Consider the following 16,658-nt stretch of genomic DNA (forward strand, 5'->3'; position numbering starts at 1 on the left):
CGGTTGGTCGCCAGGAGAGACTTTGGAGAATTCAAAAAAAAAAAAAATATTTTGATTGACTGCTCCGTAACAGCTTGCATCAGTTTTCCGCAGAAATCCTGCGATAATAACATTCCAGTTCCCCAGAGTCTCTCCTGGCGATTACCCGCTGGCCAATGAGCCTGGGGTTGAAAGAGCAGTGTGTTATTTGCCGGGAGAAAATTTTCCCGACAACTTCTCCAGTCTGTAATTCACTTTCTTCGTTGTTTTAAAATACTGCCTACTACAGATTCTAGCTCGGGGATTTTTCACCGGCAACAACACATCGAAGCCACTGACTGTGCAGCTTTCATCCAATCTCGTACCCAGAGTCCTCAGGCTTTTTGTTCAGCGGGTGGGCGCCAGGAGAGACTCTGGGGACTTCGAAAAAATTTAAATGTTTTCATTGGCTGTTCCGTAACGGCTTCCATTGTTTTACCGCAGAAATCCTGCGGTAATAAAATTCCCAGAGTTTCTCCTGGCGACTAACCGCTGGCCAAAGAGCCTGAGGACTCTGGGTACGAGATTGGCTTTCATCTGATTGAGGCAAGTCTCCTGTAGCTCAGTGGTAGAGCATCCAAACTGGTAATCGGAAGGCCTTAGGTTCGACTCCTGATAGCTGCACTCGGATTTCCTTTTTCTGAGTATGCCTGTGTCACTCACTTGATAATACATCATTCTCAATTTTGCCATTATCTTTATTTCTTGAACTTCACTTGTTCATTTACTAGGTATAATATGATAAATTAAGTTGTCTAAAAAGCTTTTTGAAAAAGCGAATCAAAAATATATGCATTTCTTTCTTAGCCCTTTAAAAAAAATAGCCCCTTGGTTAATATCTTTCAACTTTTTATATTATGCAATGTAGCCTCGATAGAAAGAAAATGGGCTTTTTTTTTATTTTCCATTGAAAAAAGGCGCGGCTCTTTTTCCGTTCGATATTGTCCTCGACATACGCAATAATTATATATCATGGTAAACTGAAGTGGTCAAATATATTTTCTAAGCGGAAACATTTGGTATTGTATTTGTGTTTTTTCCATCGGCTCAAACACGCATTAGTTTGTTTACGTCAAAAATTGTTTTCGGCGATGCTCGATTTGCGTGATTCTGCCCATATTTATCCGCTTTTCTAGCTGATGTACTCTTTTATTAATTCAGTGAAAAAGATATTTTTTCCTATTAACTTTGTATTTACCTTTTCTATATTCTATTATTGGCCACAGGTCACGAAGTTGTTACAACAAGTTGCTTCGCGAGTAAACACACGTCTTTGAGACGAACAAAACTCGCGAGCCAAACTTGGCGTTGTACGTGTTATCTGAAAGGCCCTTCCTAATTTCTTTCTGAGAAAATTGCAGTTTCCCGTATTGTTTATCAATAAAGGTCTGCTTTATTCATTAGTTCTGAAATTCGTACAAGTGAGTTCGGCATCTTCCTGAAATTTGAAAATTAGCTTATCGGAATTCCACAGAAACTAGCCTGCTAAACAAACACGAGAATTAGCTATGAAGGCAGTTGAAAATCAAACACTTTCCAAAGATATTAATTACTTTAGTGCCAAAGAAGCTCTACGTCATCAGTGTAGAATGTTTTGAATGCTGACCTGGAACTGGCTGGAAAACAGCGACGTTTTCAACTTGAGAAGGGACGAATATTTCACAAAGTTCTTGTCGCTGCTTCCATACATGTCAGCCGATTTTGTCTTTTTATACTCCTCTTTCTTCCTTTAGCTTGAAATTCCGAAAACAAATTCACACTAAAATAATATGTTGCAGCTAAAAATAAGAATACACTAAGAATATCAACTAAAAAGGTGTGGGTAGATCAGCAAATGAGCAAACAAGACTTCAAATGACTTTTCGTAGAGAAAAAGCGTGTGAGCTCGTCGGTCGAGGAAACCGGAAGTTAAATTGTACTTGTGTAGCAACTTTGTAACTTAGCAACGAGATAGGTAAATAGACCCTTCCATCAAGAGAATTTTAATATCTGTGGACAGCGGTCGATAGAAATTGCAAGTGCTTGCCTATACTTGAGTTGTATACGATTTGGGAATTTGCTTGTTGATAAAAGAGGCGCCTTGTTGTCTGTAGAGTGATATATTTAAATCTAGTGAATGATGAAAGATAGGGTGCGTTTCTTTGAGAAAATCCGAATCCGGGTTTTCGATCCAAGATCATTGGGATGGTGGTGTATCAAAGGAACCGACGAATCCACTCTGGGTAAGGATTCGTCAGTTCCTTTGATACACCATGATCCGAGTGATCTTGGATCAAAAATCCAGATTCGGATTTTCCCAAAGAAAGGCACTCATTGATTAATGCGCATGAAAAACAAAAGTTAATATCGATGTAAACAAGCATTATGTTTTCCTGTAGCCAGGGAGATGAATTGACAAGTACATACCCCTAAAATATTTTGCATGATGGGAATTAAACGTGAGTGAATGAGCGAATGCCGTTTTAAGTAGGAAAAAAAGGCAGTGGCATTTTTATTCCATGTCGCAAAAGTATTGGAATGTATGCTGACAACATTGTTAGTTGTGCTTTGGATGGGGTCAAATAGATGATGTGACAGCCATTAAACTAAAGTGACTTTTAGCCACTTGTTATCAAAATGTTTTTAATTGTGGATATCAAACAGCTTATTACAGGCCACTTAATGGTTTTTCGTTTTTGGATTTCTTCTTACAGGCAAGTCATTATTAGCCTAAGCAGACGAAGGTACAAGATTCAAAAGAGGACATTTCACTGACGGTCATTGAAGCACATATCCAACAGTTATGGCTTGCAAGATAGCATTCCTGGTATTTCTGACCGCTGCATTCAGTCTGCTTACGATAAAAGGCGGTAAGTCAGTTTGCATGAGGATGTTTTCCCAAGTGATCAGCCTATTGCTAATTCAAAACCGAAGAGGGCAGCCTATTGGTGGTTTGCATGTGACGTCATGGGGGCCATGTTGGTTTTCACTTCTTTGTATACAGACAATAAAAATGACGTCAGATGTAATGCGCGCGCTTTCTTAACGGAAAATAAAGCCAACTCCGCTGGTACTTTTTCCATGTTATTGTAAAAAACAAATCGATGGCAGTTTTCTATGGTCTATTTAACAAATATATTTCATTTTGCCTTGTGTCTTTACTCTGATAACGCACAGATGACGTCAAAACGTGGTGAGAACAAAGAAGTACGCTACGAGCCGCTGGCGAAAAGTGTGACTGACACGTCACGTTTTGACGTCCTCTGTGGGTTATCAGAGTACAGACACACGGCAAGATGAAATCTATTTGTTTTAGACAATAAACAAGTTTTTGACCATATTTCGTGAACGAACATCACGTTGACTGAGCCGAGTAAAAAACTTTCAAGCAAACTTGAAAGTTGTGATCCCCTAAGAGTATAATCCGAAAGAATTTCTGTAGCAATATTTTCAAAACTAACCTTTATTCCTGATGGAATTTCTGACCCCAAAATGTAACAGTATGTAAGTCGCTGCAATGTGATTTATGATCGATTTACTGGCCATTTACCGGATTTCTATCGGCGACATAAGCTTATTTGGACAAATATTTCCTTTCTTATCATGTCACAACAAAGTTCCTGGTTGACTAGGTCACTCTCAAAGATCTTTGTCCAATTTTTCATCGGACAGTTTTTCTTTCCTGCGAAAATTTGCCTGAATTTGTCCGCTACTTGCAAAAAACAGTTTGCAAAACTTTGTTGACCAGTCCCTCTGGCTGGACTCAAGACTCTGATCACCTGCGTCGGTGACACCACTCGGTGACGTCAATCGTGCGTCTATACTCTAATCACGCACTCCTCTGTCCAATCAAAACGCGAGTTTTACACTATTTATTGTGTAAACCAACATGGCGGCAATGCAAACCACCTATTCGCAAAAATACTAACAATTTGTATTCAATGCTCAAAGGGCTCAGAAATTAAGGCCACTAGAGTCCTTGATTTAATAATTTGCTAACTCTTTAGGCTAAACATAAGTAAGTGAAATATAATATTTTAGGTTTTAGATTGCCCAGTGTTTTAATATCTCTTAAAATTTCCACTGTGCTCTTTTGGGGTGAAAATTTATAGAAGAATGTAGAAGGTGGTTTTCAGAGGAACCCTGCATAAAATAAATAAGAACAAAATTATAGCAAATAACGAGTATAAAAATTACAAAGAGGTTGAAGGGAAAAGTGAAAAATCTACATAATAAATAAATAAGCTAAGAATTTAAAAATTACATGGTAAAAAACTTATTTTTGTAAAGTTACAAAGGATAATGTCTCACTAGGTTTTACAATTAGTTGGTTAAAAAATGTTCTCCGTTTTCCGAATATAATTTTTAAAAGGGTAAACTATTAAATAACCAAAATGTTCTTAATATTATCTGGCAGGCTATAAGTCTTAAGCCCCAGGATAAGTGGAAGCGATCAACGAGTTCACGTCTTTAAAGTTATAATTCTGGTCGATAATCTTAATTAAACTTTTATAAATTTAAATCAAACAATGCAACCTTCTTCGTTCATGCCTCGTTATACGACTCTGAACAGCTCTGGCATATTGTTCGTTGTCTGCATTATGGAAGGTTCCTATTATAGAGCTTTTTTGAAAACATAATATACGGGGATTTTGCAGCAATAAACACGTTACCGGTATTAGAAAGGTGTCCGGAAGGAGAGCTTCGACTGTATTACATCTATCGCTAACCTGGAGGATATATAGCACGCCCACTGATTCTATTTAATTAAAGTTCGATACCATGATGACCATGTCTATGATGACGTCACATCATATGATGAGCGATGACATCATCACTCCAATCAGTTGTCGTCACGAATTTCTTAATGTTTGTCAATGATGCCAGAAAACCGCTAAAATTCATCCAAAAGCTAAGTTATTAACAGAAACAAAAGGAAACTACAATGTGTTAAAAATGTAAAAGTTATTTATACGGTGCTGTAGAAGAATGTCTGTAGTGGACACCTAAGTAGGAAAATCTAAAACAGTTATGTGAGCGTGCCGAATCGGAAAATTGAATATTATTGATGTCCAAGTTCCTTGAACAACAACACATCACACAAAAATAATCCAGAATAAATTTGACCCGCAGTTACAATGTTTGGTGGCTGCTAAGCTCTTAAACGTAGTTAAAGATATCTATTCGAATTCGAGTTATGTTTGAGTTGTGAGTTTAATATAGACAGGCCAAGGGTTAATGTTATCTATTCAGGTACCACTTTAAGCGGTTGCCGTTCAGAAATATGTAGGGCTCAAGATAACTTCAAGCTTGAAATCATGAATTTTAATAAGATAACATGACAAAGAGTATCCAGTATTCTCGCAATGGACTTCTTAAGACCGTTTGGTCGATTTTGGAATCACGCTTCTTCAAAACGTTTTTATCCGCATTCGATAATTCGTTGTAGTTAAGGTCTTTTGCCAACTGTATGCAAACAAAACCCTAAAAAAAAACCCAGCTGCGAAATAACTAAATGGACCAGATCATCACTATAATAATGATAATAATAATAATAATAATAATAATAATAATAATAATAATAATAATAATCCCTCAGACCGTCATAATTCTCAAGCAAAAATTATGATACATGAAAATTTGACAACCACACATTAAAAGGCCAAAGAATGCCACAAATGAAACATTTAGACAAGTTAGCCACATTTCTCATAACTTTTTATTTATAACTCAGCATTTGCCACAACGAGTGTCACGAGCAGTGTGTCGGCCTCCACATCCACAAATGTCTTAGCTATTATTTCCACCTCCACCTCAACAAGTCTGTCACCATCGACCTCTGCCAGTGTTTCAGCCTCCTCACCCACCAGTGTCTCAGCAAGTGTTTCCGCCTCCACTTCAACAAGTGTGTCGGCATCGACCTCTGCCACTGTCTCAGCCTCCACATTAACCAGCGTCTCAGCAAGTGTTTCCGCATCCACCTCAACAAGTGTATCGGCATCGACCTCTGCCAGTGTTTCGGCCTCCACATCCACAAGTGTCTCAGCAAGTGTTTCCGCCTCCACCTCAACAAGTGTCTCAGCATCGACCTCTGCCAGTGTCTCGGCCTCCACGTCCACCAGTGTCTCAGCAAGTGTTTCCGCCTCCACCTCAACAAGTGTGTCTGCATCAACCTCTGCCAGTTTCTCAGCCTCCACTTCCACCAGTGTCTCATCAAGTGTTTCCGCCCCCACCTCAACAAGTGTATCGGCATCGACCTCTGCCAGTGTTTCAGCCTCCACATCCATCAGTGTCTCAGCAAGTGCTTCCGCCTCCACCTCAAAAAGTGTGTCGGCATCAACCTCCGCAAGTGTGTTGCAATCGACCTCTGCCAGTGCTTCCGCTTCCACCTCAAAAAGTGTGTTGGTATCAACCTCTGCAAGTGTATCGCAACCGACCTTTGCCAGTGCTTCCGCCTCCACCTCAACAAGTGTGTCGGTATCAACCTCCTCAAGTGTGTCACAATCGACCTCTGCCAGTGTTTCAGCCCCCACCTCAACAAGTGTATCGGCATCAACCTCTGCCAGAGTTTCAGCCTCCACATCCACCAGTGACTCAGCAAGTGCTTCCGCCTCCACCTCAAAAAGTGTGTCGCAATCGACCTCTGCCAGTGTTTCCACTTCAACCTCAACAAGTGTGTCAGTATCAACCTCTGCAAGTGTGTCGCAATCGACCTCTGCCAGTGCTTCCGCCTCCACCTCAACAAGTGTGTCGGTATCAACCTCTGCAAGTGAGTCGCAATCGACCTCTGCCAGTGTTTCAGCCTCCCCATCCACCAGTGTCTCAGCAAGTGATTCCACCTCCACCTCAAAAAGTGTCTTGGTATCAACCTCTGTAAGTGTGTCGCAATCGACCTCTGCCAGTGTTTTGGCCTCTACCTCAACAAGTGTGTTGGTATCAACCTCTGCAAGTGTGTTGCAATCAACCTCTGCCAGTGTTTCAGCCTCCACATCCACCAGTGTCTCAGCAAGTGCTTCCGCCTCCACCTCAAGAAATGTGTCGGTATCAACCTCTGCAAGTGTGTCGCAATCGACCTCTGCCAGTGCTTCCGCCTCCACCTCAACAAGTGTGTTGGTATCAACCTCTGCAAGTGTGTCGCAATCGACCTCTGCCAGTGTTTCAGCCTTCACATCCACCAGTCTCTCAGCAAGTGCTTCCACCTCAACTTCAAAGCGTGTGTCGGTATCAACCTCTGCAAGTGTGTCGCAGTCGACCTCTGCCAGTGTTTCGGCCTCCGCCTCAACAAGTGTGTCGCAATCGACCTCTGCCAGTGTTTTTGCCTCCACCTCAACAAGTGTGTCGGTATCAACCTCTGCCAGTGTTTCGGGCTCAACCTCAACAAGTGTGTTGCAATCAACCTCTGCCAGTGTTTCCGCCTCCACCTCAACAAGTGTGTCGGTATCAACCTCTGCCAGTGTTTCGGGCTCAACCTCAACAAGTGTGTTGCAATCAACCTCTGCCAGTGTTTCCGCCTCCACCTCAACAAGTGTGTCGGTATCAACCTCTGCCAGTTTCTCAGCCTCCACATCCACCAGTGTCTCAGCAAGTGTTTCCGCCTCCACCTCAACAAGTGTATCGGCATCCACCTCTGCCAGTGTTTCAGCCTCCACATCCACCAGTGTCTCAGCAAGTGCTTCTGCCTCAACCTTTGCAAGTGTGTCGATATCGACCTCTGCCAGTCCTTCTGCCTCCAGCTCAATAAGTGTGTCGGTATCAACCTCTGCAAGTGTGTCGCAATCGACCTCTGTCAGTGCTTCCACCTCCACCTCAACAAGTGTGTCGGTATCAACCTCTGCCAGTGTTTCGGCCTCCACCTCAACAAGTGTGTCGCAGTCGACCTCTGCCAGTGTTTCGGTCTCTACCTCAACAAGTGTGTCGGTATCAACCTCTGCCAGTGTTTCAGCCTCCACCTCAACAAGTGTGTCGGAATCGACCTCTGCCAGTTTTTCCGCCTCCACCTCAACAAGTGTGTTGGTATCAACGTCTGCCAGTGTTTCGGCGTCCACCTCAACAAGTGTGTCTGCATCAACCTCTGCCAGTTTCTCAGCCTCCACATCCACCAGTGTCTCAACAAGTGTTTCCGTCTCCACCTCAACAAGTGTATCGGCATCCACCTCTGCCAGTGTTTCAGCCTCCACATCCACCAGTGTCTCAGCAAGTGCTTCTGCCTCCACCTCTGCAAGTGTGTCGGTATCAACCTCTACAAGTGTAGCGCAATCTACCTCTGCCAGCGTTTCTACCTCTACCTCAACAATTGTGTCGGTATCAACTTCTGCCAGTGTTTCGGCCTCCACCTCAACAAGTGTGTCGCAATCGACCTCTGCCAGTGTTTCCGCCTCCACCTCAACAAGTGTGTTGCAATCGACCTCTGCCAGTTTGTCCGCCTCCACCTCAACAAGTGTGTTGGTATCAATATCTGCCAGTGTTTTAGCCTCTATATCCACCAGTGTCTCAGCAAGTGCTTCTGCTTCCACCTCTGCCACTGTGTCGGCCTCCACTTCTGCAAGTGTGTCGCAATCGACCTCTGCCAGTGTTTCTGCCTCCACCTCAACAAGTGTGTCCCAATTGACCTCTGCCAGTGTTTCTGCCTCCACCTCAACAAGTGTATCGGTATCAACCTCTGCCAGTGTTTCCGCCTCCACCTTAACAAGTGTGTCGCAATCCACCTCTGCTAGTGTTTCCGCCTCCACCTCAACAAGGGTGTCGGTATCAACCTCTGCCAGTGTTTCAGCCTCCACCTCAACAAGTGTGTCGGTATCAACCTCTGCCAGTGTGTCATCCTCCACATCCACCAGTGTCTCAGCAAGTGCTTTCGCCTCCACCTCTGCCAGTGTGTCGGCCTCCACCTCTGCAAGTGTGTCGCAATTGACCTCTGCCAGTGTTTCCGCCTCCACCTTAACAAGTGTGTCGGTATCAACCTCTGCCAGTGTTTCAGCCTCCACATCCAGCAGTGTCTCAGCAAGTGCTTCCGCCTCTACCTCTGCCAGTGTTTCGGCCTCCACATCCACCAGTGTCTCAGCCAGTGTTTCCGCCTCCACCTCAACAAGTGTATCGGCATTGACCTCTGCCAGTGTTTCGGCCTCCACCTCAACAAGTGTATCGGCATCAACCTCTGCTAGTGTTTCAACCTCCTCATCCAGCAGTGTCTCAGCAAGTGTTTCCGCGTCCACTTCAACAGGTGTGTCGACATCGACCTCTGCCAGTGTCTCAGCCTCCACATCCACAAGTGTCTCAGCAAGTTTTTCTGCCTCCACCTCAACAAGTGTGTCAGCATCAACCTCCGCCAGTGTCTCGGCCTCCACATCAACCAGTGTCTCAGCAAGTGTTTCCGCCTCCACCTCAGCAAGTGTGTTGGCATCGACCTCTGCCAGTTTTTCAGCCTCCACATCTACCAGTGTCTCAGCAAGTGCTTTCACCTCCACCTCTGCAAGTGTGTTGCAATCGACCTCTGCCAGTGTTACGGCCTCTACATCCACCAGTGTCTCAGCCAGTGTTTCCGCCTCCACCTCAACAAGTGTGTCGGCATCAACCTCTGCCAGTGTTTCAACCTCCTCATCCACCAGTGTGTCAGCAAGTGTTTCTGTGTCCACTTCAACAAGTGTGTCGACATCGACCTCTGCCAGTGTCTCAGCCTCCACATCCAGAAGTGTCTCAGCAAGTGTTTCCGCCTCCACCTCAACAAGTGTGTCGGCATCAACCTCTGCCAGTGTCTCGGCCTCCACATCCACCAGTGTCTCAGCAAGTGTTTCCGCGTCCACTTCAACAAGTGTGTCGACATCGACTTCTGCCAGTGTCTCAGCCTCCACATCCACAAGTGTCTCAGCAAGTGTTTCTGCCTCCACCTCAACAAGTGTGTCAGCATCAACCTCTGCCAGTGTCTCGGCCTCCACATCCACCAGTGTCTCAGCAAGTGTTTCCACCTCCACCTCAACAAGTGTGTTGGAATCGACCTCTGCCAGTTTTTCAGCCTCCACATCTACCAGTGTCTCAGCAAGTGCTTTCACCTCCACCTCTGCAAGTGTGTTGCAATCGACCTCTGCCAGTGTTACGGCCTCTACATCCACCAGTGTCTCAGCCAGTGTTTCCGCCTCCACCTCAACAAGTGTGTCGGCATCAACCTCTTCCAGTGTTTCAACCTCCTCATTCACCAGTGTGTCAGCAAGTGTTTCTGCGTCCACTTTAACAAGTGTTTCGACATCGACCTCTGCCAGTGTCTCAGCCTCCACATCCACAAGTGTCTCAGCAAGTGTTTCCGCCTCCACCTCAACAAGTGTGTCGGCATCAACCTCTGCCAGTGTCTCGGCCTCCACATCCACCAATGTCTCAGCAAGTGTTTCCGTGTCCACTTCAACAAGTGTGTCGTCATCGAGCTCTGCCAGTGTCTCAGCCTCCACATCCACAAGTGTCTCAGCAAGTGTTTCTGCCTCAACCTCAACAAGTGTGTCAGCATCAACCTCTGCCAGTGTCTCGGCCTCCACATCCACCAGTGTCTCAGCAAGTGTTTCCGCCTCCACCTCAACAAGTGTGTTGGCCTCGACCTCTGCCAGTTTTTCAGCCTCCACATCTACCAGTGTCTCAGCAAGTGCTTTCACTTCCACCTCTGCAAGTGTGTCGCAATCGACCTCTTCCAGTGTTACGGCCTCTACATCCACCAGTGTCTCAGCCAGTGTTTTCGTCTCCACCTCAACAAGTGTATCGGTATTGAACTCTGCCAGTGTTTCGGCCCCCACCTCAACAAGTGTGTCGGCATCAACCTCTGCCAGTGTTTCAACCTCCTCATCCACCAGTGTCTCAGCAAGTACTTTCACCTCCACTTCTGCAAGTGTGTTGCAATCGACCTCTGCCAGTGTTACGGCCTCTACATCCACCAGTGTCTCAGCTAGTGTTTCCGCCTCCACCTCAACAAGTGTGTCGGCATCAACCTCTGCTAGTGTTTCAACCTCCTCATCCACCAGTGTGTCAGCAAGTTTTTCGGCGTCCACTTCAACAAGTGTGTCGACATCGACCTCAGCCTCCACATTCACAAGTGTCTCAGCAAATGTTTCTGCCTTCACCTCAACAAGTGTGTCGGCATCAACCTCTGCCAGTGTCTCGGCCTCCACATCCACCAGTGTCTCAGCAAGTGTTTTCGCCTCCACCTCAACAAGTGTGTTGGCCTCGACCTCTGCCAGTTTTTCAGCCTCCACATCTACCAGTGTCTCAGCAAGTGCTTTCACTTCCACCTCTGCAAGTGTGTCGCAATCGACCTCTGCCAGTGTTACGGCCTCTACATCCACCAGTGTCTCAGCCAGTGTTTTCGTCTCCACCTCAACAAGTGTATCGGTATTGAACTCTGCCAGTGTTTCGGCCCCCACCTCAACAAGTGTGTCGGCATCAACCTCTGCCAGTGTTTCAACCTCCTCATCCACCAGTGTCTCAGCAAGTGTTTCCGCGTCCACTTCAACAAGTGTGTCGACATCGACCTCTGCCAGTGTCTCGGCCTCCACATCCACCAGTGTCTCAGCAAGTGTTTCCGCCTCCACCTCAACAAGTGTGTTGGCATCAACCTCTGCCAGTTTTTCAGCCTCCACATCTACAAGTGTCTCAGCAAGTGCTTTCACCTCCGCCTCTGCAAGTGTGTCGCAATCGACCTCTGCCAGTGTTACGGCCTCTACATCCACCAGTGTCTCAGCCAGTGTTTTCGCCTCCACCTCCACAAGTGTATCGGCATTGATCTCTGCCACTGTTTCGGCCTCCACCTTAACAAGTGTGTCGGCATCAACCGCTGCCAGTGTTTCAACTTCCTCAGCCACCAGTGTCTCAGCAATTGTTTCCGCGTCCACTTCAACAAGGGTGTCGACATCGACCTCTGCCAGTGTCTCAGCCTCCACATCCACAAGTGTCTCAGCAAGTGTTTCTGCCTCCACCTCAACAAGTGTGTCGGGATCAACCTCTGCCAGTGTATCGGCCTCCACATCCACCAGTGTCTCAGCAAGTGTTTCCGCCTCCACCTCTACAAATGTATCGGCATCAACCTCTGCGTCGTCCAGTTTCTCAACCTTTTCTTCTACTTCGACATCTTCTAGCCTGTCTTCAAGTCAGTCGTTATCCTCATCTCCTAGCCAATCACTGTCAGCCTCGATCAGTCCTTCATCATCTTCTCAAACAGTAGTCTCTTCTAGTTTACCGAGCTGTCCGCCTGGATTTTCGCTGAAGGGATTGGTCTGTCAAGAAAGTAAGCTTTTTGTTTTGGGGGGTTTCATTTACACTTCTAGATATTTTCTTTGTTATTTCCTTGTTGTGCCTTGCCCATTTGTAATTTATAATGAAGTATAGCGAGTCCATTCATATTTTTATCTTTTCTTTAGTAAATGAATGCGAAAATGTCAATTGCTCTGGAAGAGGAAATTGTAGAGACCGAAGAAATGATTTCTTCTGTTGGTGTGATGAGGGCTTCACTGGAAAGCTGTGTGAACAAGGTAAAACACTTTGACTCTAATATGTTTAAATATAAATTCTGCTTTGGTTAATGTAAGGGCTCTACTGGATTATGCGTCAGTCTGAATATGTTTAGCGTGAAGAACACCGCAATTGGAATTTTAGCCTTTGACGTAAAAATACTTTCGGAGGGATTGACATCACCTTAATGGCAAACGTTAATTGACAGCAATAGCTACCTGAACATAACTTTCCTGCGTTTTACAACTTTTATTTGGGGGTTGGCATTAACCTCCGAAGTGATGATTCTTTGTATTGCTTTTATATTATATTACATTATATTACATTATATTATATTATATTATATTATATTATATTACATTATATTATATTATATTATATTATATTATATTATATTATATTATATTATATTATATTATATTATATTATATTATCTTTTTTTGACAACAAAAACAACAACAACAAGCTTTATTTCCCCAATTTGGTCACATTACATTACAATTCTTATGCTTAATTAATCATTTAAAAAGAGAGAAAGGAACTAACTACCTGTAATAACTATAGAGTTTAAGCAGGCAGGTAGCCAGCCAGTTTTACAATAGTAATAATACCAGTTTGGGTCGGTACACTCACACAAAGGAATCGTAAAATAATTCTGATGGTTGCAGTTCGCTGCAAACTAGATGCTTTCTCTCTCAGCTGTTCTTGTACCATGAAGGGTATACCAATATTAAGACCCTCCATAGGTACTAATATATTTTATTGTACAATACGGAGACTGGTCAAGGGGAGACTAACTTAAATGCACTATAAGCTCCTAATTGCCACATCTTGGACACCCTATCTTCCACAGAGAAGTTATTTGACCGATCTTTTTCATTTACAATGTTTTCAAGATTTTCGAGTCACAATCATATTTTGCAAGTCACGTGACCAAAACTGATAAAAGTCTACAACTCAAACGGCGCACACTGTGAAAATTGAAAACAGTGCCGATAGTTAGAGATTTCCAATTACATGCGTGTGATAAAATCCATCTGTTCACCCTTATACATTTCACCAATAACGCGCCATCAAACGCTGCAAAACAGAGTATAACAAAATGCCAGCGCTGAAAATCCTCACGCAACAACTCTTATTCTGTAGTTAATTTAGTCCCCCCTAACAATTGCAAGTGGTTAACGGATTTGTACAGATATAAAAGTAGAGAATTGTTTGAGGAGTTGAAACACATTTTTCGTTTGTATTTTACTATAAGTTTAGCTGCAACTATCCGATTGTGCAGTAAAATTAGGTCACATCTTCTTTTACAACTGTTCTTCAATTTAATATTGACGACATACTGAAAACAAGACCTAAACTATGCACAACAAAATACGCTATGCACGTACTTCATTCCGTGATACTTGATGGATAATATTTTTACATCGATCGATCATTGCCGTTCAAGCTAGTCTCATCCAGGCTTTTTTCTTGTGCTGTGGTCCGGCAGACTTTGATGCGTTTGTGATTAAGGACGGTGCCTACTAATTCCAAGGTATAATTGCGCAGTTTATGAATATGTGGGAAAAGAAGATCTTAATAAGTGTTATTGAAATCTGAAAAGAAAATTAGGGGTAACCACGCATTTTTCATAGATTATTTAAGTTAAAAATTGGAGAAAATCCATACATTATGTATTTTAGCGCTTTTTGCAAATATTGTTGATTAATTTTCTTTTAATTAGTTAAAGTAGGCACCGTCCTTAAAAGATACCCAGTATACCCAATGGTGTGTATCAGTTTTAGTACAAGTAAAACGACCGTTTGTGACAAATTTCCGGGACATGTCGCTTGCTGATATAAAAGATTTTGACTTAAATACATAATTCAACACGGTATAAAGATACAGCTCTGTTTCTATTCTATTCTTACTTACTGTTATTTTTTTTTTTTTTATTTGAATAAGTGTAAATAAATTAACTTGAACTTGAACTTAGTTGCACCAACTTAAGGTACAAGGTACAAGTGTGTATATTGTCTCCTATTCTTTAATTTCAGATGCCGATGCGTGTTCTCCGAATCCTTGTTTAAATAGTGGAACCTGTTCAAAGACCGGTAGTACATTTCAATGCGAGTGCTCCCAAGAATTTCAAGGAACAATTTGTGAAGAAAGTAAGATAAAGTAAAATTTATTGCGCTTTTAATTTTTTGCAGTTGGTTAAGAAAAAGAGGCAAGGGGAACTGATGCAATTGTATATAACCTAAAGATAATAGAGAGCTCACACACGTATCCATTCCTTTATATTAATTAATGAGTTTGATCAGATCCTGTCTAAAGATTCATAAAACAAACATCGCGTTATCTGTCCTCTAGTATAAAAACGGTCATTGTCAGCAAAACAAATTATTGTCTACTTTTAAAAGAAACGAAGATTAATGCAAACAACTGGTTGTAATTTACTTGCAGAAAAAATGTTTGGCCGATTATGTAAACGAAGTCTTCGTTTGAATTGGCTTAAAGCCGGGACAAAAAAGACGCACATTAGTCTAAGAAGTCTACTTTTTGATTGTTTTGTGCGCTTTCTAAATAGGGTTTTATGTACACGACGCTAAATCATTTCGGATGGACCATTCGGCTTAGTGCACGATCTTATTGAATCAAGTATCAGAGCGTCCTTTAACCCTTTAAGCCCTAACAGTGATCAGCATCAAATTTCTCCTTGTAATATCAATGCTTATTCAACCCCTGAAGTCATGAGAACGTCAACTTTTCTGTTAACATAAAGAAAACCAATTATGTTATATTTAAACCCAAACAAAAATCTGTCCGCATGAGCTCCCAAATTTCACTTGACAGTATACCCCTCAAGCAAGTAACAGAAGTTAAGTTCTTAGGTGTTTATATTGATGAAGGTCTCACCTGGAAATCGCATATCAGTTATATTTGCAAGAAAATCTCTAAGTCCGTCGGTATAATGTACAGATTTCGTTTCCTTTTGTCATCAAACACTAAAAAAATCTTTGTATTATACCTTAATTTATCCCTATTTAACTTATTGTACTTCAGTTTGGTCTTCTACTTATGTAACAAACTTAAATCGCATTTTCCTTCTTCAAAAACGAGCTGTGCGAGCTATGACAAATTCTAATCACCTTGCACCTTCTGCACCTTTATTTGCACAATTGAATATCCTAGATATTTTTAAAGTGAATTCCTTTTATATTGCAAAATTTATGTTTTCCTATCACCAACGTTTGCTGCCTTCGCCCTTTCTAAATTTATTTCCGACTGGTGGTCAAATTCATAATTATGATACTAGAACCTCAGCTCATTTTCGACCTCACACCTGCCGAACTAATATCAAGCAATTTACTATACTCTATAGAGGGCCAAAAATATGGAATGCTTTGCCATTATCAATTACGTCTTCCCCTAGTCTATCCACCTTCAAAAGAAAGCTTCTTGATTTCCTCAGTTAATTGCATGAAACGTCCGACTCTGTTATGTCTTTATAGTCTTACCACCACCGTATGTTAAAAAATCTCAATACAATGTCTTTACTGGTCTTAAAGTCCCAACATATCTCCGAGGAGACCTCTCAGTATAAGCCCGGGGGTTTCTTCAGGTCTCCTCGCCACTTCTTACTTCTTTTACTATTATTATTCACTCTAAACCTATGTACTTGTAATCCTAGTCTATTATTCATTGTAACTTTCTATGTTTGTATGTCGTGGTGAATAAATAAATAAATAAATAAATAAATAAATAAATAAATAAATAAATAATAAATAACTAAGGATATGATCACCCAAGGTGAATTTTCGTGATATTTTAATAACTTCTCCCCAGTACTTTTATAAGCTAAGTATGGGGACAAGATAGGAGAATTTGTTCTTTGATGTTAGGAGTTAAAGGGTGAAAGAATCGGCCAATTTTTTGTCTTGTAGGTAAGAATCCAAGTAAAGAGTTTGCAGTTACAGTGACTCTCAGAGACTGGGTATACGTCTCTGACTACCAGAACCTTGAGTCTCCTCGATCACGCGCCCTCATTCAGGATGTCGACCCCACCTTGGTGGAATACGGCAAGAGAACATTTCCGGGCTTTAAGGGCAACAAATATAATAGGATTTTCGAAGGAAGTGTAGGGCTGGATTTTGACATGATTTTTGAGCCAACCACAAACGTGACCAGCACAAATATTC

At 42.6% G+C, this 16,658-nt stretch overlaps 1 protein-coding gene across 1 annotated transcript; it reads right to left on the reverse strand.

Moving 5' to 3' along the window:
- Positions 1-5,720: 5,720 nt before the first annotated feature.
- On the reverse strand, positions 5,721-13,218 carry LOC146479356 (uncharacterized). The gene is made up of 3 exons (XM_085110872.1): positions 13,086-13,218; positions 7,119-12,106; positions 5,721-7,046 (listed from the first exon to the last, which is right to left on the reverse strand). Exons 1-3 carry the CDS (start codon positions 13,216-13,218, stop codon positions 5,721-5,723), a joined length of 6,447 nt encoding a protein of 2,148 aa, XP_084966998.1.
- Positions 13,219-16,658: the final 3,440 nt, after the last annotated feature.

Source organism: Pavona decussata, unplaced genomic scaffold, assembly GCF_977016875.1.
Source record: "Pavona decussata unplaced genomic scaffold, jaPavDecu1.1 SCAFFOLD_59, whole genome shotgun sequence".
Classification (NCBI taxonomy): Eukaryota; Metazoa; Cnidaria; class Anthozoa; order Scleractinia; family Agariciidae; genus Pavona; species Pavona decussata.

What these genes read in the sequence shown, in the direction of transcription:
- LOC146479356 (XM_085110872.1), bottom strand. Translation starts at nt 13,218, where the DNA reads ATGGAGGGTCTTAATATTGGTATACCCTTCATGGTACAAGAACAGCTG. An exon ending in GAGTGTACCGACCCAAACTG is followed by an intron (nt 12,107 to 13,085) that starts GTATTATTACTA and finishes ACTGACTTGAAG; the next exon opens with ACAGGCTAGAAGATGTCGAA. An exon ending in ATTGCGACACACTTGCAGAG is followed by an intron (nt 7,047 to 7,118) that starts GTTGATACCAAC and finishes ACACTTGCAGAG; the next exon opens with GTTGATACCGACACATTTCT.